Below are 17,358 nucleotides of genomic sequence, written 5' to 3'. Positions count from 1 at the left end.
TTGACTCACTTTTGATCGTATGGGATCTATTTTTTAATTCTTTGTCTGTATTTCTACCATGTGCTGGCTTTGCTAATGATTTGCATGATTAGATGACATGCAACAAAAAGGTCATTCTTGCCACATAGGTGCCCCGACCAATGCCAGACCACACAGACAGCTCACTAGAAAAGCTCACTCACAGAGCTTCGGCCTGGATACCATAATTGTTTAAAAACTGCCCTTCTTAAAGCAGTTTGAGTATGCTGAGAGCATTCTCAGAAATCAAGGTGACAGCAAGAGATTCTAATTTTAAGAAAATTTCAGTAAGACCTTAAGGAACAACAGAATGTGGCAAGGAGATGATTTCTCCCAGTAGAGGTCAGAGTCAAATTTAAGGTTCTGGTCATAATGCACAGAGCTCTGCATAACAGGGGCCCTAGGAAAATCAAGAGTCTAGTATCTCCTTACACCCCAAACAGGTACTTAAGATCAATCACTGAGGGACTCTTAAAAACCACAAGGGCCAGGAGGGAGAGGTGGGGAGGTAGATCTTTATCCCAACTAGCCCCCAAACGTTGGAATTCCCTACCACGAGATTTTGGGACATTGGACAAAGAATTGCAGTTTCGCAAAGCAATCAAAACATGTCTGTTTGACAAATACCTTTAATGTCTGTTGCGACTTCAACTAACAATGTTTCTCTTAGCGCTGGGAAGCCTTCGGGCAGCCATGGGCGCTATAAATCTCAAATAATAATAGATAATAATAATGATGCCATGATGGATAGTCAGGGACACAAACTCTTACTGACCTGTTCACGCTCACGAGAATTGCCAGTGTGCCCCCATTTCTCGCTGTGTACAGACTACAGCTGTTTGTTGAAGGCCTCATGTTACCAATGCACTACTACATAGATATACAGGACAGACAGAGTGGACATTTGGTCAGCCCCTTTCAGTCGCTGGACTGTGACGTGTTCTTAAAGCCCTTGCATTTGGTGGAAGTTTACATGGTTTTGTCATTGTTATCCTAAATTGGCTTTTGTGCTGAGACAGGCAGGCCTTTAAGTAGTGCCCTGAGGTAACCTCTCCCCTGTTCTCCTGTTCCCCCTCGTTGTCTCTGTGCCTTATCTGCCCCACAGTGCAAAAGGTGGACTCCTCACCTGTTCCGATGCACTCTGTTACTTGTTCTTTTGGCTTTGCCAATGCATGTTGAATATCATTGCAAGCACTGGCAAAGACAATAACGTTTTTTGGCCATGTGGAAGGAAAAGAAATAATTTCAAAATGGCCACTGAGTCTCCACGCACATGCACAGTGGCCCTTACACAATGCCGACAATATGATTTGACATGAACGATGGCAATCTTGTAATTTTGTTTATAACGCATTAGAAAAATCGTTACAAAATTTTCACTTAGCATGCATGCACATACACAACAGCCATCTTACGATGTATTTTCCCATGATTTATGAAAAACCATTATAAGGTGAAGCCGCGCATGCGTCCAAATGCATAGTGGGCCTTCTAGTAAGAATTGTTCATAAAGCATTATAAGACCAATAAAGCATGTGCATGCCCGGTGGCCACCTGGGGAAAAAACATTGAGAAAGCCAAGAAGTCTGCACCCGGTATCAAAGGCAAGACATATTGGCTTTGCCAATGCTTGATTTATTAAAAATAACATTTGTCTATTTTGAAAGCCGGTGGTGCGAGGACGAAGCACCATCAGATGGTGTGAGCAAGGGGAGGATTTCTTGGTGATAATACTGATAAATGATACCACCCCTCATTCGCCTGGCATGCTTCTTCTAGGATGCAACCGGTGGTGGAGTGGCTCCAGGGTGCTTTACGCCTGGGATGGACTTCCTTCCGGACCTGCTTCATCTCAGCTCTGTTCCTCCTTCTACTGCTCCTCTTTTTCCGGGCTCTCATGCAGGTCTACACCTTCATCGTTTGGCGCAAAGACTGCATCAAGCGCCTACAGTGCTTCCCAGAGCCTCCCCGCCGGAACTGGCTGCTTGGACACTTGGGCCTGGTATGGATCTAGGTGACATCCTTTCTCATGGTTATAATGTGGTACAAATGGGTCGCAGAAGGGTCATTGGCTGATCTGATGAATGGCTTGGTTGTCAAGAACTTTATGTATGTGTGACCAGCTCGACTGTATACAAACTAGTAACAATTACAACTCTTACTTTATTTCACCCGATTCATGAAGGATGTTAAATAGCCCTCAAGCCACAAAAAGAGGGTTCCTTGTGTGTGCCAGCCTTTTCCAGGTGGGCTCAGGGACCCTGATTTTTAAAAATGAAAATGGGTTTTAAGAATGGTTGAAACACTACTATTGCAAAACCTCAAATACAACCCCCAAAATAAGTATTTACCATATATTTCATTGCCATGGAGAGTGTGGCTACTACTGCAGATCTTAATGGTCCCATTTTAACCAGAGTGTGTCAGGGATGGGTGATAGGGGAGTCACAAAACAGAATACTGTTAACAGAATTGCCCAAGATCATCCATGGGGTCAGAGGGGAAGATGAATCCAATGAGTAGGCCTGAACAAAGTCACAGAGGAAGTCAAAGATCATATAGAACAGACACTCAAGAAACAATTCAGCATTCAGAATACTAACAATCAGGATATGGAAGAAAAACAGAGACCACAATATTAATACTAAAAGGAGTGGGGTAAAGGACTCAAGAAGATCAGCAAATTCCTACTCCACACCTACTATTATATATGGTGCTTGCTAAATATCCACATATAGGACAAGCACGAGGGCAGGTCATGAGGCCGATAGCTTCAGCGACATTATGGAAGAAAATGTAAGACAATATTCACAGTGGATGAGAAATACTAGGGGGGATATGTACAAGGAAGTGGCGGAGCGAGGCGTTAGCCTCCTAGCCCTAACGCCGCACTCCGCCACTTCTGAAATGCAAGGCTGCACCATATTTACAAGAAAGTGGTGCAGCCTTGCATTTCCCCCTGCGATGGCGCTAAGTTTAGCAACTTAGCACAAGAAAGTGACAAAAGGGCATTTTTCTTAAAGGTTTGTTTATGTACAGGAAGGGACACCTTCCTACACATAAGCAAACCATGGCATTTCGCTTTTTCCATGTGTGCTGCACAAGGCAACACAAATGGAAAAAGCAATAAATGAGGAGAAATAATGCAGTTGTACATAAGACGCAGCCATTATCACCACCACAACATTGGTAAAAGTGACGTTGTGGCTTGTACATATGTCCCTAGATTCCCTGCTATGCACAGGTATCCTGGCGATTAAAAAGCAACATGCAGGGTGGTAACAGTAAGAGTAGGAACTTAATTGCCGCAAGAGACAAGGAGCTAGACAGGAACAGCGTCTAACAAGAAAGAAGAAAAAGCATCGATAATACTTGGAAGAAAGAACACAAACATATCACACTAGGGAACTATGAATGAAAGCAGCATGGATAGTATGGAGGCATGTTGGCAAACTGGGAGCTAGGAGAGCAGGAAAAGGATGGAAGCAGACAGGGAAACTGGGAACTAAGGAAGAATGGGGGGAAACCAAGGGCTGAGAAAAGAATAACATCTTAAAAGCTATTGAATCTCAAAAAACAAGGGTTAGGGGCCAGATGTACAAAATCCTGTGTTTGCGATTTCCTAATAGCAAATTTTAGCGATTCGCTATTGGGAAATCGCAAAATGTGATGTACAACAGTGTGTTTAAAACTGTTAGTGATTCGTAGTGGGCCATATATGGACCTGCCTTATCAATATTCATGAGCCAGGACGCAATTTGCAACCCATTGCGAATGGCTACAATCACAGCCATGGTGGTCTATGGGGTCAGAAGACCACCATGTCTGTGACTGCTTCTTCAATAAAGTAATATTATTTTCGTACAGAAGCCCGTTTTCCTTTTAAAGGAAAATGGGATCCATTTAAAAAATAAAAATTAAAAGCTAAATTTTCATTTTTTAAGAGTAGGCAGTGGTCCGTCAGACCACTGCCTGCTCTACAAAATGTTGGTGCCCACATTCATAAAGGGGAAGGGGTCCCTTAGAGACCCCTTCCCCTTTGCGAATGGGTTACCACCAACATGAAATTGGTCCTAACTGAGAATGTTTTGCAACTGCATTTCCGGTCGTAAAACATTCATACATACCAGTGTTATTCGGTATTAGGAAGGGAGGCCCCAAACATGCCCCTTCCTAATACTGAATCGCAAAAGCAAATGTGATTCGGTAACAAGTTAGTTTGTATACATGGCAAAATGCATTTGCGACTGGTAAAATGCTTCGTACATCTGGCCCCAAGTGCTGAGCAATGCACACTCAGGGAGAAACAGTGCACTGCGAGACGGTGTGAAATCAAGAAACAAGGTTTCCTTCGCAGCATTGCTGGTCAAGAAACAAGGAGACACTGCTGAACAGGCCGAGTTCAGGAATACTTGGAACTGCTGTAGCACATGAATCAGAACACCTCTGGAATGGAGTCAGTCTTACAGGAACACAATTACCAAAGCTGAACTGAAGCCAAGAGAGGCTTTAAAGGCTCTAATTGCTCATCACTTGCCGCAGGTGTTGGCAAGGAACAAGTGTTCTGACTCCTCCACCCATCCTTGGCCTGTAAAGATGGAGATGAAGCAGTGAGCAGGGATTCTAGAAGAAGCCATATTTGGCTGGCAAAGCATAAGCAGTGTCACAAAACTGGACATTGATTTGTAATGCAAGTCAAGGCCTGAATCTTTAGTAAGATGGAAATTGGGGTTGGGATATGGCACAAAGTTGAGATGGATGGAAAATGAAGTCTTCGAGAGGAAAAGTGGTTTGGCTACCAGAAAGTCCGACATGACGATGAAGTGAAAGGAAAGTTTCGAAAATTGTCGGAGAGGCTGAAAGTCATTTTGAGGGATATAGCACAAGGTATGGGAGCTTCATGGCAGGCACCCTAGAAGTAGACATGATAGTGCCGGGAGGGACTTGTGATATCACTCAACAGTCTTATTCCTTCTCTGTGTCTGTTGTAGATTCCGAACACCGAGGAGGGCTTGATAGTGGTCGACGGCATCGTGAAGACTCATGTAAACATCTGCGCCTGGTGGATGACCCTCTTCTTCCCCATCGTGCGGATCTTTCACCCGGATTACATTAAATGTGTGCTCCAGGCTCCAGGTATATGTGTCACAAATCTATCACTCACTCTCTGTCGCTCTCTCTTTTGCTAAACATTGGTGTACAACAGAAATGACACTGGAATTACAGAAACATTGTCAGCACAGTACAGGCATTGCATTCAGCTGCCCCCCTCCCCCAATTAGGGTGGATGAGCATTGCCCCCCTGCTGCCAGTGCAGCAAAAGTGAAAAATAAAACAGTAATAAAATGAATTACTGTTTGACTTCACTTTGGCCGGCTGTCTTGCGATGGCCAGTCTGACATGCGCAGTGTAATCCTTGCCACCTAGCTGTCTCAGAAAGCTGGGTGGAGAGCAGGCACAGGCCTGGAGCGTCGAGGCAGCCCGTTCCAACCAATCCTGGCACTGCTCTCATGCTGCTCATCTGCAGCATGAGAGCAGCGTCAGGATTTGCAGAAGGAGGCTGCCTGAGACTCCATGAGGTGCCATCATGCTGACGCCAGAAGTAAGTAGAAAACACGGAGACCGAAACACGAGTAAGTACATTTTTATTTTTTTTAATGATCTTTTTGCCCCCCACTGTGTTTGTCTCTTGATCCCCCCGACGCCCCTAATAGTGTTGAGGGTCACTGCCTGCCACTGATAGGATTATAATCCTTAATAAAATTGATTTGAATGTGTGGATGCCCCCCCCCCCCCAAAAAAAAAGAAAATTCCCAATATCAATTATACCACCTATACCCAGACATTTAGACAGGGCATTTTCAGTACCACTCTTGTATTATGTATGTGGACAGAGGCTGGAAATAAAGTTAATGTATACAACATACATACAGTTGGGTGATTTATTGCACAAAATGCAGTGCTATAAAAGCTCATGTCAGACTCATTAAATATTTTCAAAATGTCATAGAAATGACATAATTCCAGTGAAATGAAGATGTCATCCAATAGCCTTCCCTCCCTGCAACCAATTAGTCCCCAAGCGTAACTGTGCATTTAGATAATGGAAAACCTAAAGCATTCTGCAGAGCTTCACCATTGCCCATTGTTTACATTCTGTTAATGGAAGGTAAACACTAATGGAACATTCTAATTTCAATCAATGTACATTGTCAGGTACACTTTGTAGAAACCAAGACAAAATGTATATTCAACACAGCAAAGCAGCATGTTTTTTGACATGTACAAGCTACTCAGCCTTCAGCATTGTGGTTTATGATTTCACCAGAACCCTAGGACAGCAATAGAGGGCCAAGGGGCATATGTATCAACATCCCCATTTGCGATTCTCAAATAGCGATTTTTAAAGAATCGCTATTTGAGAATTGCAAAACGGGATGTATTTAAAAAATCGCAAACTGTTTGCGATTTCTTAAAATTCCTTAATTGCGATTAGCAAATTGCGAAATCGCAATTAAGGAATACCTGCCCATTCATTTCTATGGGCCAGGAGACCCATAGGAATGAATGAGAAGTAATTCTCAAATAGCGAATTCGCAATTTGCTAATCGCTATTTGAGAATAATTTCAAAGGTGCAAGGGTGTCATGATGACACCCTGATGCAGCCCTGAAATGAGCATGTGTGTGCATATGGCGCACATACATGCCCTAAGGGCATGTATGAGCGTCACGTGGCACTTTGCAAAATTCAAAAAAGTGCATTTTGAAAGGAAATCGCAAATTACCACCAACTGGAAGTTGGTGGTAATTTGCGATTTCTTAAGGATAATTCGCACAACTTGGGTGCTTTTTACATATCATTTAAGAAATCGCAATTTGCGATTTCTTAAATGCTTACGCAAAATTAAGAAATCGCTAAATTAGCAATTCCTTAATTTTGCGATGGGATTTTGCCTAATACATCCCGTTTTGCGAATTTTTAATCGCAAACGCTGTATTTTGCGAATCGCAGCGTTTGCGATTAAAAATTTGCTTGATACATATGCCCCCAAATCACTTAACCCATTGCAACTATATTCTAGTCAAATCAGAAAAAACAAATATACATAAAAAAAACCCTGATGTGCAGACTGTAACATGCTATTTTTATCATTGTTGTGGAAAGTTTATCATGACCCAGGATGTTGATGCACAGAGTGTAATCTGCTATGCGTTTCTGTTATTAAGTGTGGGAAGGGGCCATGATTCATAAGGTTAAGTCCCTGCTGGGTCATGGTGCCCCTCCACTCTCCCAACAATGGTAATAAATAGCATATTGGGCTCTGCACAACTGCATTTTTAGGGATATGGTATAAAACTATATGCAGAGCACAAGTGGGTAAATCTGTGAAGTGAGATAGAATTAAAATATCTAAGCTCTGTAAGTATGACCCACTCGTTCTTCTATCAACTGGCTTTATAATTAAATACTCAAAAAGACACATTGTTTTGTGAAGTTATATAAAATATGTATGCAGGTGCTCAGTCTAATATGCTATTTATGTGTGCACCCTGAATATCGACCCCTGAATATCAGTGGGACAGCATATTGAGAGCAAAATATTGAAAAAATATACTGCAGATATGTAAGTCTGTATTTTTTCTGCCTAACTCCACATATATGTGCCTATGCTGTCCATAGATCCTCAAGGCATGCAGATGTGGAGTTAGGAATAGTAAATGTATCCTTCCCTATATGCAATCATCTTTCGATATTTTGTCCCTCAGTATTCTGTCCTCGATATTCATGTGTATTTATTTCAGAAATGTACTGACCATGTTTATAAATTGGGAATAACGTATGATAGCAGGAGTACATTCTATTGAGTGACATTCTAGAGCAGAGGTTTTCAAACCTTTTTCCTGTGAGCCCCCCTGAACATGTTTTTCAAGTCTGGCCACCCTCCAAAACTTTATTGCAGTACTTGAGGAAGCGAAAGGATCCGGGCCCAATGCAGAGGGTGGGATTACCAATTCAGGAGTACTTTTTCTGTAGCTGATAATCCACACTGAGGGGCTGATTATGCGGTTGGAGGCTTTCCGACCGACATCTCTGGTTTCAATTCTGACAGCCTAATAACAATGTAGGCGGTTGGAATTGAAACCAGCCGGTCGTACTGGCTGGATCCCGATGGACTCAAGGAGCCAGTCGGCCAGTCGTAGGCCCCATGAGGACGACGTTTCCACCATCGGGATTACGATGTCGGTTTCCAACAGGCTATCCATGTCTGTCTTCCACACATGAAAAGCCTGTCAGAACCCGACTTTGAGGCCCCTAGCAGGGCCCCCTTCCTCCACGGCCTCGGGTTGGGGGCAGAAGGGGTACCTATGGTGCCCCCCTGTTAATCCCTGCACGGTGTGGCAGGCACCTTGAGGTGCCTGCACCATCTGGCAGCCATCTTGAGGTGACTGCCGCACAGTGCAGGGATTAACAGAATCTCCCATTTCTCCATGGGAGTTTGTGCTACGGCCAGTTTACGGCCGCAGCACAAGCTCCCAGGGAGAAATGGGAGCGGTCACATTGTAATGGCGGTGACGGGACTGCCCACCAAAGGTCGATCGGTCCCGAGACCATGGCGATATCAGGCGGACGTGAGTCTATCCGACATTGTATCAGGCCCTAAATGTGAGACTCATAAAAGATTAAATATATCAGGCAATAACATGACTCCTGATAATTGGGGTGTTGTGAGCCCCTCACACTCCTGAGACCCAATGCAACTGCACTTGTTGCACTAATGATAGCTGCAGCCCTGAGTAGGAGACTGTGTCCTCTGCCTCTTTCACCTCTTCCCCACCATGCATGGATATCGTTCCGATCTTGGAACAGATCCTATCTCCCTTTCAGAATAAAGTGAGCTCCGGCATGTTACCCACCACTTTGCAGCAAGGGTGCCCTCACCTCTAATGCTAGGAACAAAAGTGAGCCTCCAATCGTCTTTTTATAAATGAAGGCAGTATTAAGTGTTATACAGTTACTCCTGGGCTCGAGTGCCATTGCACCTGCTTCAGTAATGAGAATGACTGCCTTGCGAAGTGGTGGTCTTCTCTGCCCCTTATTGAAAAAATGGGCTTCCATCTTGCCCCTTTCCCTTCTCTTCCATCTCTCTGGGGACTAAGCTAATGTGTCTCCCCTGATTAAAATGTTCTCTTCTCTTGGGCCATTGGTCCGAGGCCCAAAGCAACATTGGCACAATGCACTGGGCCCCAACATAAGCCAGAAAAGATAGTAAAACAATACTAATTGGGATTTAGGTTTTAGTTGAGGCCTCACACCCCTGGGCCCGCGTGCCACTGCATCTGTGGTACAAATGATACCTACTACTCTGTCCACTCTCTCCACTGGATCATCACTGCTAGACATGAGGTCCAAAGCAGGTTGTCTGTGCTTTATGTAAACAAAACAAGGAACACAGTTGCTTTGGGCCTGTTCCTTGGCCAACAAGAGTAACCTGGGCCCTAAAGCTAACTAGGAAAAAAGGGTTTCCACCCATTTTGCTAGTAACACAGACGAAATTGGGGTGCACTACCCTAGTGCCACTGCACCTGCTGCACTAATGGTAGTTATAGTCATTAAAAAAAGTCTCCATCTTCCTCAAGAGATCTCCCTGAGAAAGCTGTGTCTGTCCATTTGTAAAGAAAAAATAGCCCACACATTGCACCATTTCCTCTGGACCATCTCCTTGAGCCTATCCGTTGGCAGAGAAATAAATAAGAACCAGGCCTTCTCACCAGTGTACCTGCAATCTGAAAGAAATATAAATGTTGGCTATTGGTTATTCACCAAATATAAAGGCTGTTTGGAACAGAGTACAGGCTTAAATTATGAAGTCACTATTCTTTTTGAGAGTTGATCTATGGGTCACATTTAAAATGTTTGCAATAAGTACAGTGTAATTACCTATTTCTTAAAAGTTTCTTTGAAAGCACTTGTTTTCTCTTATATGCTAAATCATTTAGTGGCGGCCTATCTTATACTCAGGAAAACTGGTACTATGCAATCTTGTAGCTACAGCATTTTCCACAAAATCATGATTAGCTTCATTTGCCACATAATCCACAATCTGCCCCCTATTCTACAGCTTTTTACAAACAGAAATGTGTTGCTAGCTCTAACAGATCAAAAGTTACTAAAAAGGCAACCACACATTTTGCCACGCAGTGGAAGGCCCATCGCAAAGGTTGACGGTCACCTGTTGCTTATTGCTGAATTTGGGCATTAATCTGGTACTAATGACATGAAATATTTGCCCAGACAGTTTTAGCATGTGCAAAATTGATAAAATAATGAAGTAACACTATCACAAAAAGCAATTAATTAAGCAGCATATGTTTGCTTTTTTCGCAGAATACTTTAGTCAAGCCTCCCCACCGCAAGTTTAATTAATTAGTTTATTTATTGCACAATTACTCAAAATCATTACAAAATAGCACTTCATTATAAAAGGATCTCAGCAATAAAATGTTTCGAAGCACAATGATCATACTTTAATAAATATGATAAAAGATGAATCCCCTGATATGTTTAGATCAAATATTTCAATCAAGAGTCCATAATAGACATGATGCCCCCCCCCACTTGAACAGTGTGTTATAAAGAAGGGGGGGCAGTACATCAGGTTACTTTTCAGTGGCTGATTGTGCATTCCCACTGCATAATTCCAGCAGCCTTGTTATACAGTGTATAATACAATTTTTAAGTAAGTATTCACAGTGCTTTGTGTCACAGGCTGGGACTTCATTGCTTTATAAATACACAAGTAACGACTCCATACTGTGCCTATCAGGATTCAATAGTGTGTCTCTCTGGTCTCTCGACTCTCTGGTCTCACAGCCAACTGCAGTAATTGCATTTATGAATTGAGGTTTGATAACATAAAAAAAAGCGTTCCCAAGGATTAGTTTAATTTTCATTTATTTTTGGTTTACAGCATGTGCATTATTTTATATGCAGCTGGCTAAATGTGAAACAACAACAAAACACTTACTGAAAATGTTGTCCTTGTTTTTTTAGCCACTTATCCACTTATTTGACCCTGTTGCCACACAGTCTGGAAGCGCGATAAATAAATAAAGTCGCACTTCCAGGCCGTCTTCATTTACAAGTATTTTCAAAGGCATTAGTGCCTCCCCGGGAACCTATCCACGACCCCCTGGGGTGTGGGGGGGGGGGGGGCGCCCCACAATTTAAAGACCTGTAACTAGAGTATTGGTAAATGGCGTTTGTGTGGGTGCGTGATCGCTGATGTGTTGGCAAATGATGATAGGTCTCAATCAACGTTGTGTGACTACTTCACATTTTGGCCTAGGTCACCCTCAGGACTGTTCAGGACATGTTCATTATGTGTCTGAGGCTTTTGTATATATAAAAACTGTGATCAGAATTGGTGTCCAAATGTTCTGAAAATGTGTTCAGTGATAGGAAAATTACTTTTTTAAGAAAACGTACATGAGATCGGAGGGCCAGAAAGGTCCCTACATAATACCCTGCTCCTCAAGGGCACAAAAACACACGGAAATCAAGTTGATCCACTCTTGCATGTGAGTGCATAGTGGCAAAATCAAAACAGTTAAAAATCAAGATTAGCCATCCTGAGGCAAAGAGGTTCAGGCACTGGCATCTGTGAGAGTGGGTGTTGCAACCCACCATTCAGTCAGGGGCAACAGGGACACTTATGTCCCTTGAAAAGTCGATCATTAGGCAAAGAAAACAGCAAGCGCATGATTTCTGCTGCCTGCAAATTGTTATCATTGAGCAAATAGGAATAAAAGACAACAGCTTAGAGGCACTGGGAACTGGAACTAGGAAGGGATCTGACTGAAGAAGAATGGAAAAGAAAACAGGACCCCTGGGTGACCCTAGGGGGCACAGGACCCGTGGATACCAGGTACTGGGTCTAGGGGCTCGAGACTGTGGTACCTTTTGAGGACCCGATACCCCTGGACCCAGTAGTCCCAGTGGACCCAGAACCTGGTGTTCACAAGCAGCTGTAGACAAGGCATCTCTGGGGGACTCAGTACCTTTGATCCTGCAGACGGTTGAGCCCTCTTATCTCTGGGGAACCCAGGATGCAGTACTGCTGAGGAGGACCGGGACACCTTGGGGACCGTAGATATGTTACCCAGGGAGGCCCAAGACCTGGACCCAAGGGAGGTCAATAGACCTGGTATTACTGAGTGACTCAGGACCCAGTACCCCAGGGTGGTTCAGGACTGGGTACCCATGGAGGATCGCGGAACCTGCAACCTCAGGGGTCACAGGTCTTGTTAACCCTGATGTACCATAGAGCAGTAAGTATAGTGGGGCAACGTAGGACCCGGTACACCAGGGGGGGGGCACAGGATCCAGTGCCCCTAGGGGACAATGTGATGACAACCCTAGTGTTTTACCACTATTTTTCAACTACTTCTTTGTCTTTGGGAGGAAAATTTTATTCAAGCCAATTCAAGTCTTACAATGTCTATTAACAAAACAAAAAATATATCTGTGAATTACAGAATTGCCTAATAAGGGGGTGCCTCCTGTAGCCATTTAAAATTAGCCAGTCACATATAATATTTTGCTCACAGGCTTTTCATGAGAATCACATGGTTCCAGGAATACAAAAGTGCCAGAGACTGAGATCATCATGACAAAAGAAGATGACTTTAACGTGTTACAAGAATGTAAACCTTTGACTAAGCAAGCTGATTAACACTTTCTCTAACATCATAGAAAGGCATTTCCTTTAGGCACAGTAAGCATGGGCAAGGAAACATGGCTGCCGCAGTTATAGTAATCCAGTTATAGTAATCCAATGGCAATGGTTTATGTTGCCAGATTATAAGCATCTCTATAGGACAGGGGGAAAGCAAGGCTTGTCTGGCACATCCCAAATGACTATTTGAATATTTAGTGCTTCTCTCAACACTCTTAGGAGTTTAACCCATTTATTTATTAAAAAATTGTTCTCAATACTTCAACCTATGGCACTGTTTTAAAAAAATCTTCTGTAACAGCACTTAACTTGAGGAGATTTAACGGGGTGTTGGGACATAAGGAAACTATAAGAGAGGATGTGGTAGGGGTGTGGTTGGATGCCACTAAGGCCCTTGACACTATAGAATGGCCATACCTCTTTGCAGTCCTAGGTAGGATGGGATTCGGACAAAACTTTAACAATTGGGTCAAACTTCTATATTCTGAACCTCAAGTACAAGTTGTTGTCAATAATAAAAAATCAGCGGTCTTCTCCCTTGGAAGAGGGACTAGACAGGGCTGCCACTGTCCCCTTTATTTTATCGCGCTGACACTGGACTCAAAATTGGGAAGACCGCATCTCCCTTTATGCGGATGATATTCTACTGTACTTGCTTCGCCCAGGGTGTCGCTGCATAGAGTTCTCATATTCAACAATTTTGGCAAATACTCGGGCTATACTATTAATTGGAGTAAATCGTTGATCTGTGTACTAAGTGAGAAGCTGCCTCCCCTGCCCCAAAAATGGTGAGTGAAGGAGGCAAAAGGAGGATTCTAATACCTGGCTATGTATATAACAACTGACCCTAGAGCCAGCTATGAGCGTTGTCTCCTGCCCCCGCTGCAATGAATAAAACAAGATGTAGGAAACTGGAGGACTCTCCCACTATCACTACTAGGAAGAGCTGCACTATTTAAAATGGTGTACCTACTTCGCTTCCTCTATGCCCTGCAGAATTTCCCTAACCCAGTTCCCACGGCATACAGTAAAGCAGTAGCGAGTGCGCAGGGAGAATTACTTTGGGAGGGACATCCTCGTATATCACTTCTAAAATTGGTGAGGGGATGGTACGATGGGGGAATAGGGCTCCCGGACATTGAAAATACTATTGGGTGGCCCCCCTGACTGCCATTAACCATTGTACGGATCGGCACTGAGATGACCCAGGCTACAGGATGGATAAATGGCTTCTACCGAGTGGGAACTATAATATGGCACTCTATTCCAAACCCACAAAATTCCATCTGACTGGACCCACCAGACAGTCAGTGCAGGTGTGGCACGCCGCCACTAGAAGTATGGGCTGGGGGCAGAGGATAACACAGACCACTCCCTTGTGGGATTCAGAAGAACTGGGTACCTTATGAAACCCGAAGGGTTTTGATCAATGGGATATAATTGGGATCTCCAGGGTTGGGGACCTGTGGAGGGGGGGAGAGGTTATATACCATTCTCCACCCTACAACAAGAATAGGAGATGGCAGACACAGAGCGTTTTTGATACCTACAGGTACGACACGCCCTGATGATGCAGATACCAAAGGCCTCGCCACTGGTAGATAAGCTTCTAGATGGATATATGCAAACAAAAGCAATATCCCAAACCTACAAAAACTGATCAATCGTGCCCTATACCCCTTAGGAAAACTCTGTGGGTGCTGGGAGCGGGACATCTCAGAATTGGATGAAGACAAATGGCAGGAGACAATAGCCTCTCCCAGAGAGGTAGGGATCTCCGCTAGACTAACACTGGTTCAAATAAAAATTCTCCATAGGATATATGTAATGGGACCAATTCTGGTTAAGATGGGCAGCAGAGAAGATACGGGGGCAGGAGGAAATGTGGTCGAGAGGGTAAATTTTTGCATATACTGTGGGAGTGCACACATAGCCAGCAATACTGGGGGGTAATGCACCTTAGCATGAAGGAAGTCCTCGGGCCCGAATAGATCTTGACATCAAGAGAGGCCTGTTGAATATTTGGGAACCCACAGACCTGAACAGTAAAGCAAGAACATGAGTGACATTGGGCCTGATGGTCGCCAAGCGGAATGATGCCAGAATGTGGGGCGCGAGTGTGGTGCCATCAGTAGAAGCCTGGAAAACAGATATGGATTGGTGCATGATGAGGGAAAAGACTGTATATGCGGCATGGGGCTGCCCGAAAAAGTGGTTACAAATGGGGGGCAAATGGAATGAGTATAGAGGTAACATTTGTGTTCCGCCCTCTATCCCCTCCCCTCCTGTCTCACCCACGATATAGAAAATGCAGTACTGAAATGTCATTTATTGTTGCATGCACTACAATTCATCAATGTAGATATATGCTACAGAAAGAAAGTAATCTCATCTTTTATTGTTGTGATGCAAATGTTGCACTATTGTCACTAATACAAAGATACCCCCCAAAATAAAGCTTCTGTGGGTTGAGAAATCTCCTGAATCCATCAGAAAAAGCTGGCCTTGCCTGCTTTGTTGACTCTGATTCTCAGACTTGAGGGAAGTTCACGAGCTGCCCCAGATGCAACATAAAATGATAACTAACAACAAGAGTCTGATTTGAAGTTGGGTAGAACATACTTTGATTTCAACAGGAAATGGCAAAGTGGAGGAAAGTCCACTGGTCAAATTTAATTTGTCACAAGGAGGCAGTAATTAAAAAAATCTACTGGGGCGTTGTCCTGCACGTTTTGCATTTGCTCCAGAAATCTAAGGGTATTACAAGCACATCTGCCCTTCTGCCACAAGCGAACAAGTGGTAACCTGTGTTGGTCTCTGAAGTTTTCCATATTCATAAGCAGGGTTATTCCTGACCATGCCTTTTTACTAACCAGACCACAATTACTGTCTGCGCCCCTTCTGGGCCAGGCCACATCCCCTCTGATATTAACCAAATGCCATCGGACTTTAGGGGCCAGATAGACCAAAATGCAATTTTACATTTCCTAAATAGCGAATCCTTACAAAACATTATTTAGGAAATGCAAAATTACATGTATGAAATATCCGATTTCCTAATAGCGATTCCTACAGAGCAGGAATCGCTATTAAGAAAATGACAAATAGGAAATCCAATGCCATTCGTTCCAATGAGCTGGTTCAGCATTTCCAAAACAGCGATTTCCTTTTTTGGAAATTATAAACCAAAGATGGCTACGGGCATAAGGCCCCCCATGATGCACCCCAAAAATAGTGGTGCACATGTAGAGCATTCATATGCCCTAGGATTATATGTGCGCTCTATTGCACTTCAAAAAAAGCATCTTTGGGTGCTTTTTTTAAATTGCACATGCTTACCATCAAGTCAGTGGTAATTGCATTTCCTAAATTCCCAATTCGCATATTGAACATGCTTTGTACATGTGCATAGGAAATGCACATGTACAATGGTAATCTCTATTTGCAATTTTCTATTTAGGAGATTGCAAATTGCGATTTCTACTGGGTAGAAATTGCAATTTGCGACCACTTAAAGGGCTTTGTACATATTAAAAGCTCATTAAGACCCAAAATAGAGATTTGTTCTAAAAAAATGCTAAATGGCTTGGTACATCTGGCCCTAAACTACCCATATGTTCCGAATGCACCATTTTTGACTCACTGAAAATTCAAATTAAATATAAAATATTCATTGTAAAGCATATATTGATTTTGGGCGCATGTTTAAAAACGCTATTTATGTAGTAGCTCCAGGATCTTGGAGTTGAAACCCTCAAATGTCACCAGCAGCTGATGTCATCATGACTGATGAAGTCTTTCTGTGCTTTCCTTGCAGCTGCAGTTGCTCCTAAAGAAGAGATGATGTCTCGGTTCTTGAGGCCCTGGCTCGGTATGTTCAAGACCATGTGCCCTACACGCCATTGTTCGTTAACATCCACAGATACTCTATGGCTGTCTCTTATGCTTGTGGTCAGTAGTAGTGACAGACATCAGTAATTGTTGTTTCTCTTGCCATTGTCTAGCAGGGTCAAAGGTCAGGACCAGTGGCGTATCACAACATAATTGCCCCCCCCCCGCTGCAGATTGTAATGAGGGGGCCTTTAGTCTCTCATTTCTCACAGATATTCATAGCCCTTAGTGTAAATAGGGCACCTCCTGAAGGGTGAGGGGGCTGTTGAAGAATGCATATCCAATAACCACTCCAGTAGTCATTCCAGTACTCTTTATTTAAGCATTATAGATCCAATGCAGGAGCCCATCCACAAATGCGCGCCCCCCTCCCAGTTCTGCGGTTCTGAAGTAACTACCTAACAGACAACTGTCCTCCAAGGCTGGAGCATAGAACATTAGTGTCCGCTTGGAAGATGCACTTCCAGTTTAAATGACACACACAGAACATAGAATATACAATACAGACTATGGAACATGACCTCATAATGATGATATCACATCCGCCCCCTTAATAATAAAACAACGAAATAAAGAAATAAATAAATAAATAAACAATTAAATAATTGAATACCTTACATGTTAAAATCATAATAAAAATAATAACATTACATGTCAAATTCTTTTAGATAACCAGGTTTTTTAGACAATCTACCACTTCTGGAAGTACAA

At 43.2% G+C, this 17,358-nt stretch overlaps 1 protein-coding gene across 1 annotated transcript in view; it reads left to right on the top strand.

Annotated features, from left to right (window-relative positions):
* Positions 1-17,358, top strand: part of LOC146856307 (ultra-long-chain fatty acid omega-hydroxylase-like) — a 149,030-nt gene that overhangs the window by 73,068 nt on the left and 58,604 nt on the right. Inside the window, exons 6-8 of the mRNA XM_085651234.1 lie at positions 1,798-2,020; positions 5,010-5,154; positions 16,574-16,627. Of these exons, the coding sequence (XP_085507360.1) occupies positions 1,798-2,020; positions 5,010-5,154; positions 16,574-16,627 (422 nt within the window). The remainder of the gene's footprint in view (positions 1-1,797; positions 2,021-5,009; positions 5,155-16,573; positions 16,628-17,358) is intronic.

This window comes from Triturus cristatus, chromosome 4_1 (genome assembly GCF_964204655.1).
Source record: "Triturus cristatus chromosome 4_1, aTriCri1.1, whole genome shotgun sequence".
In the NCBI taxonomy this organism is placed as follows: domain Eukaryota; kingdom Metazoa; phylum Chordata; class Amphibia; order Caudata; family Salamandridae; genus Triturus; species Triturus cristatus.
This window is presented reverse-complemented; position numbering and strand designations above follow the sequence as displayed.